The following is a 24,053-nucleotide window of genomic DNA, read 5'->3' as shown; positions in this document are numbered from 1 at the left end:
TCACATCTCTCGCGTCACCATCGTCGAGATCTTCCCGTACGTATACACTCACACATAAACGGCAACTCCATTGCGACCTTTGCCTCTACCCACGATCACCTCGTAGCGATGTATGCATTGCGATCAACCCGGCCGAGAACCAATACTTAGCTGGCGGCGAGACCATCACCAACAAGGAGCTTGATGAGCACTCAGTCGCAACCGGCACATTCGCCATTGTTAATCCGAATAACGCCTTCGTACCTGGAGTAAGCGTGTCGATATCCGTTTGCTTCGAGACTATTACTGACGTTGTTATAATATCAGGTAATTCAAATAGAGATATGTAACATTAAGATTTTGCTTCTTCAGAATACCGCTGTGGAAACATTGCTTTATGGACATAACGTGACATGGAACCTACCCCACCACATCAGCCTCCGTCTTCTTCGCCACAACATCCACCCTAACATCCGCAGTCTTACTCTCCTCCTCTGCCTCCAACCCTCTCACCACCGCCGGTCCCCTCCTGAGCATGTTATACTCCCCACACGGCACAAACCCCAAATGCATATAAACCGGCCTAGCACTCGGCCTACTCTCCAAATACATCGGCGTACTAACCTCCTCCGCATCCGCCTGCCTGATAGCCCAATCCATCAACCTCTTCCCCACCCCGCGTCCCTGCCACTCGGGCCACGTTAGCAACGGCGCAAGATACCAATGCGGCTTCCCCTCTGTAATCTCCCTCCTCGTCTCGTCATCCTTGCCAAACTGAACGCTCCAAGTCTCATTGCTAACATGCGACCACATCTCCTCGAGCTCAGCATCGCTCCAGCCCATCTTCTCTTGCCACCCGTAGTGGTCGACAGCAGAGCGGCGGAACATGTTGTGCACGCCCGGATTCGACGGAAGTGTCCAGCCTGCTATGCCAATCGTTTCGCCCGTGGCGACATAGACGGCTTTGATGAAGCTGTGATGTGGGTCCGTGATGGCTGGGGTCAGGCGTGCAGCCATTCGCTGGATACGGATCTGGTTACTGTTTTCCTGGGGACGGAGATCCAGTGGCTCTTTCTTTGCCCACCAGTCGTCGGGAAAACACAGATAGAGGCCCTCGGCAATCTTGGTTGCGTCGTGTTCGGTGCAGAGTTCGATACGTATGTCGGATTCAGGTAGCCGTCTTGAGGGCTCGACGGGCATGGTTTGGAAGCCGTTGGTGAGGTCGGTGGGGACTTTGATGAAGGCGGCTTTTTGTTCTGCCATGATTGCGATTGTGTTTACTCTTGCTGAAGTTGTGCGTATCAATTCGTGTATGGAGTGGGAAAATGCTTGAATGTTTGCAAGCGCATGCTGCCTTTCTCGTGTGAACTTATATACTAGGCAGCCTTATGCGATGACGGGCGTCGCATTAAGTCGCTCTGGCTTAGCGCTGACGCTCACGAAACATGCTGGTTGATTCGGCATGAGGCCTAGACTTTCGCGTCAAAAAGAGTCATCCCGCTTGTGCACGGAGTTGATGTTGGCTACAAGGAACAAAGTGGCATAGAGGCGTACCCCGCTTCTCCCAAAACGTCCTAGCTCAACGCGGGGGTTGCTCCGTTCGGAATCGGAATGGAAAGCTGCACCTGAACATTACACACGTCTTATCTTTTGTGCCAATCAACGTATTTTCTCCTCGCGGGATATCTTATCAAAGAGGCCATCCTTTGCATTACTCGCAAGACCAAGACTGAGACACTTAGCCTACATCCAATGACGTCAGCGACGACTTCTCAACGCTCTACGATCCATTCTGAGACAAGAATCATGCAGGGGTGAGAAGGCACACTCTGGATTAGAGGTACAACTTCGATTGACTAGATGATTCTGAAAGTGACGGCAGATTGGTCCGGACGCTGGATCACACGAGCTTGTCCCATGCTTGATGTTCATCATGAAGGCAGGCAAGAAGCAAACTACGACAAATGATGTGAAAGTACAACTAGATACATCTTCCGCAGCGGAGATACAGAGAACACGACCTAGCCAAGTCGACCGAGATGTTCAAAACGAGAGATGAAACCTTTGCGCCACCAGATGAACAAATTTCCAATTGGTACCATGTGACTGGGAGATCAGGCATCTATGTCAGACCAAGCGAAATCCTTGGGGAGGTTATGATCTTCCGTAAGGAAGGCATGATGACGACACTAGAGTGGATGTTCGGTCAGTTGCATCAGCACTTGCATGCAGTGAACATGGCCGGCAAACATGGGATACGCCTTCCGGGTCTCTTGATCGTTCCAAGTGAAACGGAAAAGAAATTTACCATCCTTTGGAGGCAACCGGGTAGAGAGCGACTTGCTACCACTTTGGATTTCAAGCAGCATGAGCTTCCAAATACGGTGATGAATGTTCAACAAGCTCGCGAGGTTGATGTTCTACATCTTTTCGAGCAATCGGAACGACGCGAGGTGGACAAGACCGGAACTATTGTTCAGGCGAATCTGCCAGTACAAGAAACTCGCAGTGCAGGTGGTATGTTGACTTCCAACGCAATCCTGTCGAGAACGTCGCATGTAGCTTCAGAACGCATACGTGTCACAGCGTGGCAAGCCTGCTCCGTAACCTGGGATCTGACTGTTGACGGAGACGATATTGTGCTTCGACGCCTGTCCAGTGTTGGTATGGTACTACAAGTCCCTACACAAATATCCTTACGCTTCAATGCAAATTGTAAGTATGTCTATCAACCCACTCTTACATCGCTAATTTCTAGAAGCAACCATTGAAGTCAGACGCTACAACACAGGTTTGCATGTACGCTTCCTCCGGTGCGGGTCAAGTCCTAGAATGGCTCCCGATGTTCATCTTCCAGGCGATTCTACCAGAGAGTACATTGATGACGCGACTTACCACATAGTGCGGTCGCCTCTAGTAGAACGTGAACACCATGATGATGGTACCGAATCGGTACCTTCATCATGGTGTACTACCGAAGGCGAAAATGAGGGAAGAGAGGATGCAAATTTACAAGAACAGAGTAGGCAAGACATATACTATGACGCGAAGTCACACTTCTCGGAACTATCGGGCGAGCTGGATGTCAGCGAAGAGCCTTGGGAGATATTTGTGAGAGCGTTAAAGCGGGTTGTTAAGGCTGCGGGTGGTACATTCACCCGTCTCGCTGATCGATAGGAGGTTCTTACTTGGACTGTGATATTTGTTGATCCTAGAAAGGTCATCTCGGGTTTTGTTGAGCGCTTGTCACTTCCCAGTTGCTTTGCGCGATAAAGCATTTTATGGCTAACACTCACGCGCACTTTGATCAAGCTTTTCGTTGCGCTCGGCATACATACAACGTATTATTTTGTTTGCTCGATGTCGATATTCTGCCTCAATAATTGTCGACATATCAGGGTGCATAGTTCCAGCAATTTAGGCGACAACAGTATCGTACTAGACGGAGAAAGTCACTTCGTAGTACCTGTTTCAAGAGTCTGCATCGCTGACACGCCCCGAAAGACAAAGGATTACACAACAGTGGTCAAGATAGAGGCAATCGATAAGTCTGATGTTGAGTCTTTTCTAATTTGCGACTCTAGAGGGAATCAAAATCAGTTTCTCTCTTGATCTGACAGAAAGAACTTGAACTCAAACAAGATAAACTTTATCCTGATCTACTAGGCCGAATCGGGTTAAGTCCACTCTGCCTAAGAACTATCCTAACCCTCAAGGCATTATACACTATAGATAACGCCGACGCGAGTCTAGCCGCGCGTCGGCGAGCTATTTACGATGGTTCGCTCTTCCACTGCGTGACCACCTCGTGCGACGTGCGCCGGCCGACGGCTCTTTTATGTAAGCAACCAACCTCCACATCCCGACATAAACAGGCAATAAAGACAACTATGTGCCAGCGCCACAACTACATCTCACGAGGTCGGAAACATTGTGATAAGTCATGCGGCTAGCCAATTCTTCAATTCTGATCTTTCTTAGTCAAGGCTTGGTCGCGCAGTGCCTCGCCAACACTACTTGGCCCAACTCGTTTCCCAAGCAACTTGTCGCCAACCAGCGTCGTCAAGGTCTGACCACTTCGGAATACCTATACCATCATACGATAGTTCATGGCCGCAAATCATGGAACGCTCCAGATACTGTCGACCAGCCTATCGCCTATGTCCAGGGCCACATCTTTGACTCAGCCTACGGCATCAATACTACGGAAAATCATGCGCAACCCTCCTATTTCGGCCACAACGACATAACCGAGCTATACAGCCGTTCTGAATCATCCTTTTCGACACCACCATCGAACAACTACACTGCGACGGTCATCGGTCCTGATGGGAATGCTTTCAGTGACTTCTCGGGCGTGATGAGCTTTTACGCTTATGAAGCGTTCCAAGATGTACAGAACACCTGCGAATTTTCCGATCACTTCGAAACTTACAATGCCTTTTACTGGGTTGTCGCAAATGCTTCCAACGCGAACACGTCTTCGTTTGACAATGCCACCTTCGCAGCCAACATTATGAACAGTCTTCTCGCCGACATCCCCTCTGGTACGATCTACAACGCCAGTACTCACACGCCGGTCCCTGGTCTCGACTCTCGCGCGTACTATGGTGGTTACAACAATCCAAGTCTGAACGGTGTCTTCAAATTCTGGCTTTGCGACGACAATCCCTCCGTTACTGCGTTCAGGAATGCACAGGCCAAGCTTATTGCAAAGAACAAAGACCTTGGTATCAACTTCGATGCGAGCTTTGTCACCTTCAGTCGAACTTTTCTTCTCTATGATCGTTCGAATAACATACCTTTCGATACTACAAGGGCGAATTATGCTCTTCTTGCAGACCGCTTTCGCGGCAATGTTGCGCAGCCTCCAAAGATATAGAATATATAGTGTGGCAACAATTAGAATAGGTGCATGTATTTTTACAAGTTGTAACACTAGATTATCTGTAACGTCTGCTTCATACAAAGATTTCGACCAATTGAGCTAAACAATCTAACTCTTCCTCTCGCGTTACTGTTTCCTTTCACCGTCTGTTACGATGCGTAGCTCTTTTGCGAGTACGAGGTTGTTCACGTTATCTATCTAGACTAGACTAAGACTGAGTCAGACCAGATTGTTACGATTACTAGAAGATAATGATGATGGTTTGAGTTTATTCTCCTTTGTCCATGAGCAAGCTTTAAGCTACGCGCGTCTTACCCTCGACATGAAGAACGCGTATACGCCTCAAGTGGTCCTCGAACCTACAAATAAAAGGATTAAACCTAAGCGAAACACCAATCACCATGGAAAGTTACTGCTTCAAATTAGGCCGCACCATCCACGTTGCTAACCACGAGATCACCACCATGGCCATGAAGAAAGCTCTCAGATGGAAAAAGTGCCATGTGAATCTTCCTGCTGATAAACGGCATGGAGGCTTCATACACAGGACAGTTGTCGCATGTAAAAAGAGTTTGATTGGTCAACGCAACTTACGACGTGCGGAACACAATGCGATAGTCTTCTTTCGTTTCATGAATGAATTGAAGGTTTTGTTAGGTAAAGGCAGGGAACAGAGATGTAGGAAGAAGATGGGAAAGAAAATTGTCTTGGGAGAATGCAGCGGAGGCAAGTAGCGACGGTGATCATAGCGGCAGTAATGATGGTGATGAGGATGAGGATAAGGATGCTGAGGAAGTGGAGTGGGTGGAGAAAGAACAGGAGTAGAGTCTAATAGCTGATGGATATGAATAGTGAAGTATCTTCAGGCAGCTTTACCACGACTGGATGCGATGAAATTGACCGGGACTGGAGGGATGGCCGGAACTATCTAGATACAAACCACAGTATGACCCATTCGCCGTGCAAGCGGGTGATTGCTAGAAAGGTAAGCGTAAAGAATAGTCAGACGCATTCCGCACGACGTTCATGTGCTAAGTTCAAGCCTCGCATAATCTACAAGCTACGATAGTACTCTACCTCCTACTCCCATATGTATACGCCAGCTCAATGAGCAAAATCACAGTCATGAAATGATAAGTGAGTTGGAATGCGCACCGTATAGCGCAAGGGCTAGCGAATACTTCGCTAAGCCCTGTCTTGCAGCATGATTTTAATGGCCGGTGAAAAGCCGCTGGCGCTTAAGACGCAGCCTAATCCTAAAATTAATCCGAATTTGGTCACAGGACCATTGCTCGCCCTCTCAGCTTGAATGTTGTAGGCAGTGCGACGGCTTGGTGATTCAGCCCATGCGGGCTGGTTCACCGGTGTTCATATAGCTCGTAAGTCTTCGCGCTCGCATTGAGCTGTCCTACATACACCTCGAGATGGTTGTTCCAGACCCAGGTGTGGATTTCTTCGTCAGCTTCAACGATCTCAACCCAAGCGCGCAGAAACAATGCATATATTTCGTGAAGGCCGACCGTCCAGACCGACGGTGCAAGTGGGACTGCTCCGAATCCGATAACAGACGGGCGATTGAACTGCATCGTATCATCGCTCAGAATGAGTCGGAAGATACGCTTGTAGATCATATCAGAGATTACATACAATCCACTTGCTGCTCCAGAGCAAAACATCGAGATGTTATCTTATCTAGTCCACTCTTGGTTCCTTTGGTCGAGCGCTGGCTGGATGAGATACAGGTTAAAAAGGACTCGGGAAAGCCTTCAAAACAGTCGGCTTATTATTCTACGCCTATAACGCCCAAGCGAACCTCACGGGCCAGCAGTTCAGTCCCCAGTTCATGCAACACATCTCCCTCCTCGGCTACTAGTCGCGCCACCACGGTCGAGACACCCTCGTCCAGTCCATCGTACAGTCCTTTTGGTAGATCCAAATGGCCGATTGTTAGCCCAAACCCATCACAATTAGAAGCAAGTTCAGCACCGCTCCTATGTGTCTCCCCGATGATCATACCAGACAATGCGTCACTTGAGGCAGAGCCTCTAGAAACGAGCAAGCGATACCACCTCCGTTCCCGCGCAGTGAGCAATTCCCTTACACAGTTGGACCAACAAGTCAAACTTTCCATATCGGCAGAATTCACCACTCATACCCACGATCCCACACATGAAGATAGTGTCGCATGGAAGATTTGTGAAGATTTGAACGTGCGAAAGCCCAAGCGGGACCTAGAAACAGGAATGGTCTATATGTACCGCCGCGAATCTTCACCCGGTTACGTCAAGATTGGTTGGACGGCTAAATCAGTCGAAAAGCGTCTGGAACAATGGTTGAAATGCGGATATACTCCGATCGAATTGTTCAGAGCAACTGGAGTTCCACATGCGCAACGTGTGGAGACGCTTACGCATTTCGAGCTGATCAAAGAGTGGCGCAAAGAGCGGCCCTGTGAAGTGTGCTCGGAGAAGACAGGGAAGCCCGTATGTCATCAGGAATGGTTTGAAGTAAGCAAAGAACGGGCGATACAGATCTTGAGCACTTGGGTAGAGCTTTTCAAGAAGGCCAATCCGTACGATCTGAGCGGATCGCTGAAGTCTGACTGGAGGGACGTTGTCGACGGAATGAAAAAGAACAACGAAGCTGTGACTTCAAGGAAATTGTTGGAGCACTATGAAGCCACCGTCGCGGAAGAATCCATACGCACTAAGGATGCAGTGGTTGCAAAGGGAAGAATTTTCGTAAAAGGAATATCAGATGGCAACGAAGACAAAGATGCGAACGAAGACGAAGATACAAATGTAGAGACGATTGAGGGGAAAAGGATGGCCATCAAGGAAGATACTTGCATCAAGGAGGAGATAATTGTCAAGGAGATCGTTGTAGAGCTTCCGGCGCAGTAATGGTAGAATATGCATTGCAATCGGCGCAAGTCAAACCACGTGATGACAGCTGACCAGAATGTAACGTTGTATGCTTTAACGACACTAGCAAAAGTAAGCTGTATGCGACAATAAAGAAGAATGTTGATGTAGGGGTATTGTGCTGTCCAAACAAAACGCCTGACAAACTGATACGTGCGGAGATACATGTGCCAAATACAACACACCAATGCGAACGCCCAAATTGCCGAGTACATGTCAAGTGGAAAGGGGGTATCCTACTATATATCCGATCGGGGAATAATGTGAAACAACGAGAAAAAGAAAGAAAACGGAAAAGAGAAGGAGAGAAAAACGACGCTACACCACGTGCGAATGATGCGCCACAGGGTCGCCCAACGTCCCGCCCGAACCTTCAGTCCACACCCACCAAATGTACGCCTGCCGAAAAAATCGTCTTGTGTAATGCGCGACACATCATGTTCATGCACGATCAGTCAAGACTCCCCATCAGCGACGCGACCGTCTCTGCCGACTACTCGGCTCGCCATTCCGATGACCCTGTCCAGCTGAAGTCTGCGAGCTGCTTACGCAATCCCAATTGAAAGGTATCTGCGAAGTCGGGATAGTAACACCTTCATACCGTCGCAGCCTCTCTCGGCGCGGAGGCGGAGGCGATTGCGCAAAAGCCTCCTGTCGAAGTTCTTCGAGCGCCTGATTGGTAGCAGCGAGCACGGCGAAGCGTCTGTCAGGCACGCGACGCGCCGCCGTATTTGGTGTGCGGGAGCGAGCTTGGCGCGACGAAGAAGCTGACTGTTCATGCTGACGAGATCGGTGGTGGCGGTTCGCCGATGACCGCAGCGACTCTGGGCTTGTCTGAGAAGTAGTCGTTGTCGAAGAGCGATGTTGTCGAGATGAGCGTTGACTGCGGGGTGAAGACTCCAATGTCTGGTAGCTGCGATGTTCACGTTTCGGTGTCTTGGGTGGGGACGGGGCGAAAAGTGACCATCCGCGAGAAGGTTCGGGTCGAAGGTTCTTTTTGGATTTGGAGTGTCTTACAGGATCGCGCTTTGCACCGCGCCCGCGTAGAGTGCTTTGTGACGTTTGTTTCGGATGCCGCCGCCTATGATGTTGGCTTCGATGGGGCCGCGGATTCAGCAGAGCCTCTTGAGATGAATTAACACTACTTGGCTCAGGTGCACGTCGATACATTTGCGGCACCTCGACATCTAGTACAGAATGGCGCCTTTCTCGATTGCGGTGGGCATCCTCGTAGTGGTGTTGCGACCGCGGACGATGCTCCTCCCTTTCTCTTTCGCGGCGCGGCGAGCGCGGGGTAGAATCTCCAGATCGTCTCTTTCTGCTCGATTCCTTAGAGCTGCGCTTCTCTGAGTATTCTGCGGCAACTGGCCTTCCTTCTCCATGAAGCGCGTTATCCGCCGGCCGGTCCCGTCTCTTCTTCTCGTCCGACGACGACGAGCTCTTGCGCTTCTTGTTGCCCGGAAAGCCAAAGTTGAAAGACCAGCACATAGCGACCAAGATTTCAGGCTCGGATCGCTATGCGCCCAATGTTCGAGTCCAGTATCCAGGTTCAGAAGTGGTGATGACTGCATGCATGTGAATGCCGAAATTCGGAGTGCTAAGATGCACGATGAGGGACCCAAGGTGCTACTTAAGACGCGCGACACAAACCAATAGATAGGAACAACCTAGCGTTTCAAGGCAGAGGAGACTTGGTGAGAAGCGGCCTCACTATTATGATATCATGTCAGGACAAAGAGTGTTCCGGCCTGGCAAGGGAACAAGTGCACCGCATTCGCGGCGTGGAGGCCGAATTCCAATAGACGCATGGCCAGAAGCTAAATCAAGAAAGGATTCAGTCAAAGTACCTTGTATCGAGGGTTTGCGCTCCAATCAGAGCGGAGCCCACTTGATGGTGTGCGAGGAAGTGACTGATTCGTAAGTTTGCACACAGTGGCTTACTGGGCCACATGACACCTCGGGCTCCAGCTGATCGACTCATCCTCTGGCGCACTGCAGATGTCGGTCTGCAGTGAAATGGAGTGTAGAACGCTGGTACATGCCAGCGCAGGGCCGGCTGTCAGTCTTATATGGTGCAGCGATCTGCCCGCAACGGTTTATGCTTCTTTGTGTGCGGCTTCTGTGCGTACCTGCGTCGCTGCTACGTGGCACCTGTGCTGTACAGAAGAGCGGCGGGACGGTTGCGGGACGATCCTGGGTGCAGAGTTCGGCCATGTTGCAAGAGTGATGGGCATGGCTAGCTGCATGATGGTGCAGCTTAGCTGCATGATGATGACCGCCTGACCAGCCCGGCGCTGCGACATGTTGGGTTCCTTATCCTTATCGGCCCATGAGCGACGTCATTGGCTCTAGGGCGCCCCACAGCCCCCAAGCGAGCTGTGAATGTTGGCTGTGATGAACAGCAAGGTTTCAGCCTTTTCTCGTCGTCGCCCCCCAAGGATTGCACGGCCGCGGGAGTGCGCTGTTCCTGCTTTTGCTGTTCCTTAGCACAGACAGCGTTCGTGAGACATCTGCTCCGCCTCGACGCCGCGCTGCAAGTAGTTCGCGGAGCCTTAGTAGGTCCGAGGCTGCCGTCCAATAGTCGCGCGGAGATGCGTTTTCTTAACCAAACCGTGGCGTTTCCAATGAATCGAGGAACCATTCGGAAGCCAGGAATGGTCATCCTGTACTGTAACTGCCGTAGACACACCGCAAAGAACGATATCGGCGGCGCCGGAGTATTGAAGAGGAGTCTGAATTAGAGCATAGTGCATGCTGCATGATGAGTCATCCAATAACTGGCTAGAGTTGATCGCGCATCATGAGGTCTGAGGTGGAGAACGCGGTACAATCCTAGGTCAAAGCTGCGACCTGTTTTGATCGCACTTGTGCGGCTGACTCGGGTTTCGGGTTATTTGGATTACTACCACTTGGCACGGACGCGTAGCAATGATCCGTCTTGTCGTTTATCAGTGAAAAGGGAACTGGCCGCCATCGCAGGATGGAACGCGCAGAAAGCGAAAACGCGTTGGACGTGTCGGAAATACGCGTTTATGTCCGAGCGGGGCACCCCGCTGTCGTCATGTCGCGACGACAGCGGCAGATGTGAATCTCCCCCTCGATAGTCTCTACACTTCACGGTCACACAATCGATACAGATAGCAAAGATGCCTCTCCTCGCGCAGAACCCCAAAGACCGCGTCATCCTCGGATTGATGACATTTGGTATGCTTCACCAACACACCATCTGCAACCACATCCAAAGCTATTACTAATGCATCTCAGGTCCCGATGAGAGCAGCGGCGCACGTATCACAGAGTTTGACGAATTCACCAAGCACCTTGATTACTTCCAGTCCCAAGGCTACGATGAAATCGACACTGCGCGCATATACGTTGGCGGGAAGCAAGAGGCATGGACGCGCCAGGCCGGATGGAAAGACCGTGGCTTCACCCTCGCCACCAAAGTCTACCCCTATGAGGCTGGCGTCCACAAGCCCGACAGGCTGAAAGAGCACTTTGAGACTAGTCTCAACGAGTTGGGCGCAGACTGCGTGGACATTTTCTATCTGCACGCACCAGACCATTCCGTGCCATTCGAGGAGACTCTTGGTGCCGTCAATGAGCTGCACAAGCAAGGCAAATTCGTCAATTTAGGGTTGTCTAATTTTGCCGCCTGGGAAGTCGCGGAAGTGTACAACATCTGCAAGGAGCGGGGATGGGTGAAGCCGACCATCTATCAAGCCATGTACAATGCTATCAGTGAGTGTATGCCTTTTGTCGTTGTAACTTTACTCTAACAGGTGCTAGCTCGTGCCATTGAACCCGAGCTTATTCCAGCTTGCCGCAAATACGGCATCGACATTGTCATCTACAACCCCCTAGCCGGTGGTCTCTTCTCCGGCAAGATCAAATCCAAGGACATCAAGCCTGACGAAGGCCGTTTCGGCACCAAAGCAAATCGCGTCGGAAGCATGTACCGTGACCGCTACTTTAAAGACGCTACTTTCCAGGCACTCAAGATTGCTGAAGAGGCTGCGCAGAAGCATGATTTGACCTTGCTTGAGATCGCGCTGCGATGGTGCGTTCACCACTCCGAATTGAAGACTCGGGTCAAAGGCGGCAACGACGGCGTGATCATTGGCGTCAGCAGCTTGAAGCAGTTGGAAGGGAACCTTGCGGATTTGGAAAAGGGTCCGCTCCCTGATGATGTCGTGAAGGCGTTGGATGAGGCTTGGATGGCTGCCAAGGCTACAGCGCCGACTTACTTCCGCTAGACCATGGATTATATGACCTATCTTGATCAGTAGTCGACATCGTTGTTCTACGTGCGCTATCATATGATTGTGATCATGCAGTCCTCTAAGTTGTTCCAAATGCTCGTTTCATCGCCATTGTAATGGTCATGTACTAGAAATCCTACTCTTTTGAAGATGTTGCCATTGACGCAATGTAACAGGAGGCACCACGTTCTAAAAAACGAGGCTGAGATGTAATCTCCTTCAGAAAGCCTGAAAACACGCTGAGCATGGGACCTGCCACCTATATATAAGCGATATATGCTCATATCGGAATTTTCCTCCATCAATCCTTGTTCGATAAGGTCATAATCAACTTCAGCTTCCTCCCCATCGACAGTGAAGTTTGAATGACGAGAAAACGATTTCAGGCCTGTAGGCACAACTGTGTAGTGTTGGGTACCATGCCCTGTACAGTCCTCCGCATGCTTGAGGCGGGTAAGGTGCCCGCTACCTTTGATCACGAGACTTCCGGTTGCAACTGTACCCGTCGGGTCGAGTGATGATGGTGAACACTCAGCCGAGATGATTTCAACCCTACATCTCGGGCTATTTGTGCCTCCTTCCAATGTCTCAACATTGTAGGGTCTGTAGAATGCGATTGGACCCTCAATCGATGCCCATGACCAAGATGGGGCACGCCACTTCTTCGGCTTCTTGGTGTAATATCGTTCCAACCCGTTGTCATAATTAGAGCGACCATGCCAAAGCATATCAGCGACGATGTTGTCTTTCCAGAGACCGGCCAAATATGCACTCTTCAGATGACGTTGATACTGCTGTGCGAGACCTGATATGGCTGGCAGACGGTCTTCTTCATGACTGAGCTGGAGCCATGTGAAGCCCTGAACTATATCCTGCCATTGCAGATAAAGTTCTTCTTTTGAGCAGTCAGGCAAAAGGGACGAGCTGTGGCGATGCTTGATGCCCGAACAGGCTTCCGAACACTCACAAGCTGAAGCTTGCCGACATTCCCAGATCAACTCTTCGCCAAAGTACAAGAAGCGTGGTGCGAGCAACCTCTCTTGATATACCCAGGCTCGTGTCATGAGGGGATATTTTTCGCTTTCGTCCCCCCGTGTAGATCCATCGGTTGGATGGTAGCGATGAGAAAGCCGGGAATAGATGGTATAGGAAGAACCATCCTCCATTTGACCGACATGTTTTCTCAAGCTGGCAGTGCGCATCTTGTCTTGGAAAAACAGTGAATCTTTGTCACCTTTTGAGATGGCTGCTCCAATCGTGAGCAGGGAGCCTTCAAAAACTTGCGCCATTCTCGATCCTTCCCTTGCCCAATCATCTGAATCGTGTTGAATGATGCAAAGCTTGTCGATCCATAGATATCGGACATCAAGCATGCGGCACACCTTGACTGCATCCTGAAACAACAGGGGTAGAGTATCCCAAGGCACATTGTCTTGATAGCCGGCATATGTTTCCCTCGTACATAAAATGGTCGAGTAACCTCCCCAGCAGTGACTGAGGCAGATGTATGGGCCTGCCGATCCATGAGTTTCCACCAGCCTGATGGATTCATTTGTGTTTCCCAGATCAAGTACTCGTGTAGGTAGAATGACTTTGCTTTGACTGGAACATCGTTCGTGGCCAAGAATGCAGTCATTCATCCACCGCTGGATTTGATGAGAGCTGAGCTCCAATGCTGTGTTACCCAATAAATGTGTCTTGGGACGCACTATGCTCCATGGCGAAGATGGACTCTCTGCCCAATACCATCAGTCAGTTGCATAGTGGCAAGATTCTGTGATGGGATACATGATGCATAGCTCAACGGCCATCAACAAAGCAAGCAATGACTCACCAAATGCGGTATAAAGCTCCACTGATTTATATCCTTCGAGATTGTCGAAGAGAGCGGACAATAGAAGACTGCCATTTTGGCTGATGTGAAACAGACCCAGGGAAAGATTCTGCTTGTTATGCGTCATGTCTAAATCAACGCCGACGCTATGTAAGGCTTCTTTGATCATCGTGCATGACGTGCACTGGGTCTGCGAACCATATATGATCTTCTGGGGATCAAGGTCCGGATAGATGCCCGCCCATCTGACTGCTCTCCAATCGAATATTGCGGGGTCCATATCGAGGCATCCTGCACAACGTGTAGTCTTTCGTATGGTGACCGAGTATTGCGCTATAGTTAGTGGCTCATCCATGATCTGGGATGCAGATAGGTGTGTTAGTGGCAGCCTAGAGAGAACCGAGTTGGCCCCTTCGGATGCGAGATCTTACGTCACAGTGTTACTAACGCACAAGGATCTCTTTCGCTTCAGTCACATGACATCCAAATAGATTTCACGAACACAAGTCTTTACGTAGTATAATAGGGAGCTCTCGAGATCTACATGCCACAAGAGCGCGACTGCACGCTCCTTACATCTATACTGCACCTACCTACCAAGGTCTCTACCATGCAGACCGTATCTACTGATCCCAAATCAGGCACCGCCTTCGATATGCTCTACCTCAGTGGCCTTGTATTTTGCCGTACCCAATCCATTCACGTAATCTTCGCCATTCGCTATTCTGTGAGCATCTTCATCCAGATGAGAGTGCGGTACCCATTTGCTGCCGGGAACAAAGGTCGGACTGTTGTAGAACATTTCGTCCATGTCTTCGAGGCTGAGTCCCTTGGTTTCTGGCAAAAACGCCCAGAAGACAATGCCATTGACAAAATTGCAGACAATGAAGACGACATAGTATTTCCATCCGATCGCGCTGATGGCAATAGGCGTGACTTGTCCTATCATGGTGTTGAAAGCAAAACTCGTCATCGCGCCAACGCTCACACCTTTCATGCGCAGCGCAGTTCCAAAGAGCTCGGCCGGAATCGCCCATGACAATGGGCCGGATGTGATGAAGAAGACAAAATTGAATACCCACGTCAAAGCAACAAAACCCCAATGAGCTCCATTGTTGGTAGCTGATGCTGGGAACTGTTGGATAAGAATGGCGTTGACCAAGAATGTGATGCACATGAGACCTGCTCCATAGATCTCGAGTGGCCGTCGTCCGATTCGGTCTATGGCGAGGATGCATACAGATGTGCCGGCGAAAGCGATGATGGCGTTGACTCCATTGAAGAGCAACGATTGAGACGTTGTGATGCCGATTTGTGCGTAGATTTGAGGTGAAAAGTATTGGATCGCGCTGACTCCCGTCATCTGACATTCGGCTTGAATAAAGCATGCAAGCATTGTTCGCCTGAGGTTCGGCCAGTCGCGGACAAGGTCGAAGTAAGTCTTTTTCTTCTCCAAATGCTCCGCCTGAATCTGTGCTTGGATGAGGTCGAACTCAGCTACCACATACGGATCCGAAATGTCGCCGTGAGCATGGAGAAGCGCGAGGTTACGAAGACCCTCATCGGCTCGATCGTGGTCGCACAACCATCGTGGACTCTACCGTGTCGTCAGCATACTGTTCTCGTAGATGAGTATCCGATCGCAAACAAACCTCAGGAAACATGTAGATCAAGCTCCCCAGGAAAAGAGCGGGGATGATCTGCACAGCGAGCGGTATGCGCCACTCACGGCTGTCACCCGTTCCCGCCCATGTAAGGTAACAACCATAGCCCGTCCAGCTGGCAAAGATCTGCCCTACAGCATTGAAGAGTTGCTGGAGACTAGTGACCTTGCCACGAATACGACGGTGAGTAATCTCTGCTTGGTAGATTGGAATAATCATGGTCAAGAACCCAACACCGAGACCAGCGATAAACCTTCCAGCATACAACATGCCTATGACAACGCCAGCAGTCTGGACGATACCGCCCACAACGAAGATGCACGAAGCCATCAAAATGGTACCTCGTCTACCGAGCTTATCGGTAAAACCTGCTCCAAAAGCGCCAAAGAAGCATCCTGCTGTGAAGAGCGCAACAACGGTGCCAGATCGAGAATCGGAGTTTTGTTGCAAGAACAGGGATTTGAAAGAGTCGGATGCTACGACTTCTGCAATCACGGCTAGATCGTATCCAAAGAGGAAGGAGCCCAGTGATGCAAAGCACCCGACGAGGAACTGATATACGCCAGGTCGCATAGCGAAAGATGTACTGTGTATAGTTACGAGCAAACGTAGAATATCCGTAAAACCGTTTTTCTCTCTGCATGTAGTATTATAGCTCGTGTTGAATGCTCAAGCGTGTCTATGACGGTCATTTTGCCGACTTGTTGGCCATTGGTGTAGATGCATGTCGGTGGTTTACCCGACTTATCCCCATGAGCTATCAATCGTCAATCTTCCGCCATGATGCGCGAATTGAGAAATATAATTGGGTCGTCTACCCCATGCGGGGGCCATCGGTGCGGGGAAACAAGCTCTTTTGCCGAGCCGTGTGGCTAGTTGCTAGGGACTAGTGTTATGTCTCCGGACATTCAATCTCCAGATTTTGGCTGAACAATTATGCCCTGCAGGAATCGGGCAAAACGGTCTCCTCGTCTTCTTCTATATGGGGATGTGGTTCTGGTCTGAGATTGGAGAGTGCATCGTTGTTAAGACACCTACCTGGAGACAAGGGGTCTAACTTCTTTCATAAGTGTCATTACTGACTGGTGCTGGTTGTTCCTCAGCGTCAACGTAATATAAAATCCTGCTACTGATGTTCTCGCGCAGCTTTCTCCGCCCGTCTCCTGACGACAGCATTAAAGCTTGGCTTCGCAAACCACCTCGTCCTCCACGTATATCTCTCACCATTCTCACCCGGCAAGATATCGAAATCGTACTTTCTAACGATCTGCGGAATAACCTTGCTCATTTCCAACAAGCTGATATTCTTGCCAATACACGTCCGTGGCCCCGCGCCAAAAGCCAAGAAATTGCGGTCCAGCACCGCGCGATCCTCTTTGTTCTTTGTGATCCAGCGCTCGGGACGAAACACGTGCGCGTCAGCCCCAAAGATTGACTTGTTGTTGTGTATCACCCATGCGTTGACGCCGACTTCGGTGCCAGGTGGGAAAAATTGACCTGCAATTACGAGGCCCTGGGGGCCGACGACTCGAGTCATTGGTGCAGCGACGGCAGGATGGATACGTAAGGCTTCCATGATGACGGCTTGGAGGTAGGGAAGTTTCTGAGCTTCTTGGAAGGTCGCTGGGTCAGACAGAGTGCCGGCTGCTGTGGCTTCATCGAGTTCGTGGCGGAGAGCGGCGAGCGTGCTCGGGTACATGGTCAGGTATGCAATGACAGCAGTGAGCGAGATGGCGGTCGTGTCTGATCCAGCTGCGATATTCTGAGAGGTGGCTTGGCGGGTGTGAAAGCGTGTCGCCTTGCCTTCCTGTTCCATGGGCAGCATCTTGTCAAGGAAGTCTCTGCGGTCTTCGGGCGACTTTGTGCGTCCCGAAACGCGATTTTCCAGGTGAAAATTCACAAAGTTGAGGATCTTTCTGAAGCTGGGCTTGAGTCGGAGCATATCCATCGTCATTCCAATCCACCAGTGCCATTCAGGGATCAAACCTATGATCGCTCCGTAGCTCAAGCTTTCATCAATAGCCTCAACGATGCCAGACTTATCACCGCCGTCTTCCATCAACCCAAATCGCGATCCAACTGTGATTTCGCCGATGACATCAAATGCGTAGTACTGCATGAGCTCCCTCACATCGAGAGCCTTGTCACCTTGAGCGTATTCCTCTAGTCTCTGCAGCAGGATCTTGTTGCAAGTGTCAACGAATGGCTCATAGGAGAGAAGGCTCGTTTGCGAATACAGCTGCGCAAGCGGACGTCTGACTTTGCCATGAACGGATATGCTCGGCTCGGAAAAGAGGTTGTACTCATCCGGTTGGCCGAATGGATGGTAGAACTTCGATTTATCCATGGCATTATGGTGTCCGAGAATCATCTTTGCGGCTTCGCCATCATTTATGCTGTATCGATTTGGCGCGAGACGCACAACAGGACCTGTGTATGTTAGTCGTGTTGTTTGCCGCATTTTTGCTCACAATGTTATCAACATTGGTCATAGTGGGGTATTACCATATTTCTCATGTAGCGCAATGTTGTGGGTTGGGTTGTCGTGTTTGCACACGGAGTATATCTCCCAGAGTCGTGTGGAGCGAGCGAGGATAGGGCCGGGCACACTTCGAAGGGGCGACGCCAAGATCTGATAGATGTGCTTGAAGATAATGAAAACAAGCAGCGTGACCAGACCGTAGACGTAGTATCGCCCATGCGTGCTCTCGTCAGCTGTTGGTTGTGTGTACGGAAGATACGCCATGATTGCTTTTGAGGTAGAGCCACCTAGGTGCTTTTGTGATGATAACAACCCGGCTTGAAAACATCTTTATACACCATGGAGATACATGGTTTCGTCCGTGACTGATCGTCGTGACCACTGCTCGTACAACATGCGGGGCTAGAGCCGGTAGACGTCATGTATAATGACCAGAACAACGTGCTCCGCTGCCAACCTGCAGCGACTTGGCATGATATTCCATGGATTGCGAATAGTTTCGTTCCAAGTTTCTGCCGAGTTGATTATAAGACTAAGAACCTCTCTTCAGAACGGAGAGAATATTCGGCAATTGGAAGTGCGCAGATCAGTAAGCGCGTTTCGAACTTTCATTCCCAGCAGCCCAGCAGCCCGGGTTCTCAAGAAGCTATCACTGACCATTTTTCTTCCATCTAATACACTGTAGAAGCAGTGCAGGAAGCGCAGGGTCGGATGTTACGGACGACGAGCGCTGCCTTACAAGCCGGCCCGATTAGCGCGGCGTCATCGTTGTACGATGCTAGCGCTTGCTGCTGGGAAACTAATTGTGGATATGATCTTTCGCCTTGCCATGCGCGCTCAATGCCTCAGATTACTTGTTGTCCTACCTAACACTACTGAGTTCCCATTCAAATCAAGTTACAGCTCTGCTAATGTAGATCTAGTTCCAGATGTCATCAAACGTGTAGAATTATAGAAAGCCAGCGATGACTTACTGAACTAGTGGAGAGGATAGGTCCCGTCTGCTGCAAAGAGAATGGGTAGGAGCGTATATTACAAAGTCTGATATGGACATATATGGAAAGAAAACGTGCAGAGTGACAACAGTCTAGAGTATGCTACGCTAAATCGACTACTATAGACAAAAGAAATGCGCGATAAAGTACAACCACCCTACTCGATCATTTAGTGAGGGCCACCAATAGCGTGCCTTTCATTGTACCACTTGTACACCTCCTGTGCCTTCCTTACACGGTTCCTCGTAGCCAGCGGACTCAAAAGCTTCACCAAGACCAGCCAAGCAGCGAGCACAGGTAGCGTGTAGTATAGCCTGTTGACACCGCCCTGTGTGATGATGGTAATAAATGTCCTGTACCAGTGTAGTGATGGAAAAAAGTAGCTGATCCTGTACCAGTGATTAAGGATTTCCTCCGGCCCAAGCGATGCTGCAACGTTGAAGATGACCCAAGTGAGGAAAAGGAATGGCACAAAGGCCATAGGTATAAATCCAGTAATGATGTCCAAGACATCAAATTGAATCATACTGAAAACCCACGTCAGAGCCCAGAAAGCAAAGAACATCTTTGCATCGATGTGGTAAGAGCCGCGGAATGCGAAGGTCCATCCAGCAGTACATAAACTGGTGAATATGGGCCAGACTGTGCTCCAAAACAGGCGGGCGAGGATGTGTGTACGTAGGTCGTAGGCAGCATACAAGTGCATACCATTGCATATTCCGTTCCATGCCATGATGAAGAAGAATTGCATGAGGATGGGTAAGACGGTACCAAGAGTATTGATGAAAGCTTTGTCGTCTAAATCGGCGAAGTCTTGAGATCCTGCTTGGGCTTCGACAGCGCGTGCGGGAATCGCAAGAGCAGAAAGTGCAGTAGTGCTGTTGGAAAACGAGCCGTCGGCGAGGCGGGCTGCCATGAATTCGGTGTTGAAGATGCTGGATGCGACTGATGTAGTGGTGATAGTCGATGTGAGTATCGTCGAGGCGTAGAGGGTGTAGTATCGCGCCGATAGTACATAGTAGGTATAGACGTTACTGGGATCGTATTGTGTAGCAGTACCGTTCACGGCATCGTTGAATCGAGTGGTTGCCCCGGGTTGCGCAACGATCGCTGCCCAATATTTTCCCTCGAAGACGTCGTGTCGGATCTGCTCAGGGGAAGATCCTGTGGTGTCGACGTTGACAAAAGTGGGAAATCCGTAAGTCCCATTGTTCGATGCTGCTGCTAATCTTAGAGCCTCGCCAAAGTCGTTTCCATCAAAGTCTGCCAGCGCGACTTTCGCCCTGTGAACATAAGCTCCTTGATGATGAAACAGGCCGTAAATGTGGGACGCATTGATCCAGAGGACGGCCATTATCAAGAACGCTGCTGGAAGTAAGGCTTTCAACATCTCCAAGGGCGAGACATTGGGCCCTGAGTACCGCTTCTTTCCAGTGAGGGTCCTGGTCATCTCTATGGCGGGTTCTTGATCGTTGTTCGAAGGGCCAACGCCTACGTAAGGGCCTTGCATCGCAGCTGCCATCGTTTGCGGACGTTTTGTCTCAGGGGGTGTTTTTAACTGAGAAAAAATATTGCGTCGAGATTTATAGATAGGGACTCAAGATATCCACGTGTGCAGATAGGGGTCGGGTGACTGGGGTAAAGCTGTTGCACAGAAACTGTGAAGGCCACTACCTGCGGTTCTACATATCATCTTCTGCGCCCCAACAACGAGCTGAGGCTGAGCGTACAAAATGTCCGTCATCCTCAAAGAAACTCGTCCGGTCGACTGCGGCCCGCGCCGCATAGATTGTATTTCATGCCGCGAACATTTTGGTCTCGTACGAGATCCTTGTGCACCGCGACGCTACAGAAAGTTGGAACAAAGCGTGGTGGCCACTGATTGGGTGAGGAATGTCGGACATCGCAGGCTGTGAAAGTTCCGGAGCCCGACCCTTCCGCGCTTTCGATGTACGATGAAGCTTGGCAACACACATCCTCTCGTACTTGTCAACAAAGGACGAATAGTCGCCCCGATTGGTGACGGTACTCGCCCAGAAACGACCGCGAATTTTAGCGCGCGAACAGCGAGCGTAAAAACATCCTTAGTACCAATTCTGGCCTCTTTTTTCCCTGTCACCAGCAGAACTGGTATACATCCCCCTCTTGGCTGTTCGCATATCAAGTCTACAGAGACCGGCCAGGTGCTGCACGCCAGCCAGAACACCATCAACCACCTGAACATCGCTACCAACCGCTTTCTCAACAGCAGCTTTCATATTCGTCATGCCAGCACACCCTAGTGTCAGGACGTCCGCACCCTCATCAGCGAGTTTCTTACCCACCTTGCACATAACACTCAGCACCTCTTTTTCAGGCTTAGACTCTAATTCCAAGACGCCCAGATTACAGCTTTGCACACCGATACAGAATGGATCTAACCCGTAGTGCTTCACGGATTCTTCTAGGGTATATTTGGATCGCCGCGACGTAGCGATAACGCCAAACCGTCCACCAAGCGTTCGCGCAGCAAACAGCGAAGCCTCCATAATACCGACGACTGGCTGCGACAGCTCTTCTCTAAGCACTTTTATAAGCCCATGGTTGCTATAGCAGGCGACGAGAAAAGCGTCGTACTGATGCGCGATCGGGATGATGGCTCGGGCGGCTGCTGCCGCAGACATGACGTCATCAAAACCCCCTTCGATGGCTGAGGGTGCGGGTTTGGGCGCCGTGAAACCAGTAACTGTGACATCGGGTGTGAGCGTCGACTTGACCATCTCGAGACATGCATGCGTCATCGAGGGTGTGGCATTAGGGTTACAGAGGAGGATGCGAATTTGCCTGGTGCTAGTGGTGCCAGTCGCTGATTGTAGGCATTGATCTTGAGAATCGTCCAGGACAACTCCATCATTATTGAGAGCAGATATTTGGCTTGACAGCCTTGGAGGTTCAATGACTCCTGTTTGCGAAGTCAATATACCGTAATGTTCCGTTCGTCGGTGTCTCGCAAAATCAAATGTCCGTGATTTGCCCGCTGCACATCGACTAAGATCGCAATCGGCCACGATAACCTCGTCGTCCTCTGTTTTGCTTTCGGCCATGATCTTTCCATCAGGACCGATGATAGTCGAGCCGCCTACCAAGTCGTACTTCCCATCATCTAGCCCGCATCTTGCTGCGCTGACAGAGAAACACGCGTTTGTATATGAATGTGCTTGCATGACAAGCTTATGATGGAAGATAGCCTCAGCACGCGCGTCTTGTGGACTCACATCGGGTGAAGCACCCCACATCTGTGGCGCGAAGCCTGGTGTATTGAACCCAACGAGGACGACTTCGACGCCTCGAAGGCCTAAGCATCTCCATGCTTCAGCCCATCTCCGGTCGTTGCAGATCATCATTCCGAAGATGGGTTCGCCATCCTGAGGTGTGGAATTCGTCAAGCCCGGTACTCGAAAGGCCTTGAAGCCCAGATTTCCGGGCTTGAAGTATCGCTTCTCAAGCTGATTGACTGCATCAGGTTCTGGAAAAGGGTCGACATCTCCAGGTAGATGGATTTTTCGATACTTTGACAGGATGGATCCAGATCTGGCGTGGTAGTAGATGCACGCGTTGTAATGATCGCCTTCATCTGTGGCTTCTGCGAATCCGATGCAGATATCTACATTCAAGTCCCTAGCTTTATCGAATATTGCTCGTGTTTCCTTCGCTGTGGTGACGTCGCCATGCTCGAAGAACGACTCAAGTTCCGCCTCATCGGCGAAGAAGTGGCGAGGGAAAAAGGTTGTGAACGTGCATTCTGGAAAGAGCACAACCCGTGCGCCTTGGGTAGCAGCTTGACACAGAAGATCAAGGAGTCGATTCAATGTGGTTTGGCGACTGGCATCGCGATGCACAGCACCAACTTGGGCGGCAGCTATGCGAATGGTGCGGGGCATGTTATCCAGACGAGCTTCCGAGGAGTATGAAAGTGACGCAAGAGGCCTTGCGCGAGTTGATAAAGCTTTCCATCCCGTGCATTGGCATGATAAGAGCAAAGTTCGATATGGTCATCGCGGAGCTTATCGAAGGTGGGATAAGTGGATGGTATGGTGTCGGTGATAAGAGCGCGTGGCGGCTTTGGCTTTAGCTTCCCCCGCATTCTTAGCCTCTCTGATTCCCAGCCTCTACCCTAACTTGAATCCAGACTTCTCAGCACCTTACATGCTCTAATCGTGATTACGATGGATGAGCAACAATTCTCCTATCATGCACACTTGTTACATGTTCGCAAGCATGAGAGGGCATTCCCGGCCGCTTCAAACGACACCTTGTCATCAAGCCATTTCACCAGGGCGGCGCACAAGCTCTGGATCGTTCTTACCCTGCGGTGAGAGGTATACTCATACTCATATCCTTCTCTAGAGCTCCACGACCAATGACGTTGCTGTATTAGCTGGTTTCGCTCTCTTCGACAAGGCATCCTACCGCAATGTAACATACACGTCAAAAGTACTCTCGTTATTGGGATGCCGGTCGCCGAGAACCCCAGCAACACTACAAGGTCACCTGCTTTCGCGACGGCTCAATCCGCAATTATGTGCAGAATGACGGAGTTGTAAAGATCGGCGTTCTTTATTTAAGAATTTAAGGCGTGCCTGGTGGGTATCGCTAAGCCGTCACAGCCAGCTTGGCGCATGTCAATGCCACACATCTCACTTTGGCAAAATCACATCCTTCCCAACACGGCCATGGCCTTAAGTTCGTCTAAGCAAGTCAGCCTTGCGTCCAACCGGACCCGTGCTGCTCTTTCCAATGATACCTGGACATGTCGAAGTCCGATGCTTAGCGTTATAGTTGGATGGACAAATCGGCACAAGCACGATACTTGGCTAGGCGTCCCATCGCGTGTGTTGTAAAACGAAAGAAACGGGGCTATCACAACTGACGTCAACTCGGCGAGGTGATGAACGTGAACTGTACTACCGGTTCGATATGGTAGGCCTGAGGGCGTACAAAATCACGCGATGCGCGCGTTGCACGCACATAGCCAACACTGTCGTC

At 50.4% G+C, this 24,053-nt stretch overlaps 10 protein-coding genes across 10 annotated transcripts; 3 read left to right on the top strand and 7 right to left on the bottom strand.

Moving 5' to 3' along the window:
* Positions 1-399: 399 nt before the first annotated feature.
* GT037_010723 (acyl-n-acyltransferase) lies at positions 400-1,242 on the bottom strand (the record flags this gene model as incomplete). Its single annotated transcript, XM_038935770.1, has 1 exon — positions 400-1,242. One exon carries the CDS (start codon positions 1,240-1,242, stop codon positions 400-402), a length of 843 nt encoding a protein of 280 aa, XP_038781540.1.
* A 737-nt stretch (positions 1,243-1,979) lies between these two features.
* Positions 1,980-4,861, top strand: GT037_010722 (uncharacterized protein; the record flags this gene model as incomplete). The annotated part of the gene is made up of 2 exons (XM_038935769.1): positions 1,980-2,694; positions 3,921-4,861. Coding segments are annotated over 2 exons (1,656 nt in total), but the record flags the coding sequence as incomplete, so codon positions are not given.
* Positions 4,862-6,291: 1,430 nt separating this feature from the next.
* Positions 6,292-7,770, top strand: GT037_010721 (uncharacterized protein; the record flags this gene model as incomplete). Its single annotated transcript, XM_038935768.1, has 1 exon — positions 6,292-7,770. The coding sequence occupies one exon, from the start codon at positions 6,292-6,294 to the stop codon at positions 7,768-7,770; it is 1,479 nt and encodes a 492-aa protein (XP_038781538.1).
* A 489-nt stretch (positions 7,771-8,259) lies between these two features.
* On the bottom strand, positions 8,260-10,094 carry GT037_010720 (uncharacterized protein; the record flags this gene model as incomplete). The annotated part of the gene is made up of 2 exons (XM_038935767.1): positions 8,260-9,306; positions 9,921-10,094. The coding sequence occupies 2 exons, from the start codon at positions 10,092-10,094 to the stop codon at positions 8,260-8,262; spliced, it is 1,221 nt and encodes a 406-aa protein (XP_038781537.1).
* Positions 10,095-10,937: 843 nt separating this feature from the next.
* Positions 10,938-12,047, top strand: GT037_010719 (uncharacterized protein; the record flags this gene model as incomplete). Its single annotated transcript, XM_038935766.1, has 3 exons — positions 10,938-10,995; positions 11,056-11,532; positions 11,581-12,047. 3 exons carry the CDS (start codon positions 10,938-10,940, stop codon positions 12,045-12,047), a joined length of 1,002 nt encoding a protein of 333 aa, XP_038781536.1.
* A 59-nt stretch (positions 12,048-12,106) lies between these two features.
* GT037_010718 (uncharacterized protein) lies at positions 12,107-12,781 on the bottom strand (the record flags this gene model as incomplete). Its single annotated transcript, XM_038935765.1, has 1 exon — positions 12,107-12,781. One exon carries the CDS (start codon positions 12,779-12,781, stop codon positions 12,107-12,109), a length of 675 nt encoding a protein of 224 aa, XP_038781535.1.
* A 137-nt stretch (positions 12,782-12,918) lies between these two features.
* GT037_010717 (uncharacterized protein) lies at positions 12,919-13,342 on the bottom strand (the record flags this gene model as incomplete). The annotated part of the gene is made up of 2 exons (XM_038935764.1): positions 12,919-12,977; positions 13,021-13,342. The coding sequence occupies 2 exons, from the start codon at positions 13,340-13,342 to the stop codon at positions 12,919-12,921; spliced, it is 381 nt and encodes a 126-aa protein (XP_038781534.1).
* Positions 13,343-14,524: 1,182 nt separating this feature from the next.
* GT037_010716 (uncharacterized protein) lies at positions 14,525-16,124 on the bottom strand (the record flags this gene model as incomplete). Its single annotated transcript, XM_038935763.1, has 2 exons — positions 14,525-15,484; positions 15,540-16,124. 2 exons carry the CDS (start codon positions 16,122-16,124, stop codon positions 14,525-14,527), a joined length of 1,545 nt encoding a protein of 514 aa, XP_038781533.1.
* A 553-nt stretch (positions 16,125-16,677) lies between these two features.
* GT037_010715 (pisatin demethylase) lies at positions 16,678-18,297 on the bottom strand (the record flags this gene model as incomplete). Its single annotated transcript, XM_038935762.1, has 2 exons — positions 16,678-17,981; positions 18,057-18,297. 2 exons carry the CDS (start codon positions 18,295-18,297, stop codon positions 16,678-16,680), a joined length of 1,545 nt encoding a protein of 514 aa, XP_038781532.1.
* Positions 18,298-19,197: 900 nt separating this feature from the next.
* GT037_010714 (carbon-nitrogen hydrolase) lies at positions 19,198-22,924 on the bottom strand (the record flags this gene model as incomplete). The annotated part of the gene is made up of 2 exons (XM_038935761.1): positions 19,198-20,586; positions 21,263-22,924. Coding segments are annotated over 2 exons (3,051 nt in total), but the record flags the coding sequence as incomplete, so codon positions are not given.
* Positions 22,925-24,053: the final 1,129 nt, after the last annotated feature.

The sequence above is a fragment of the Alternaria burnsii genome, assembly GCF_013036055.1.
Source record: "Alternaria burnsii strain CBS107.38 chromosome Unknown 733, whole genome shotgun sequence".
Classification (NCBI taxonomy): domain Eukaryota; kingdom Fungi; phylum Ascomycota; class Dothideomycetes; order Pleosporales; family Pleosporaceae; genus Alternaria; species Alternaria burnsii.
This window is presented reverse-complemented; position numbering and strand designations above follow the sequence as displayed.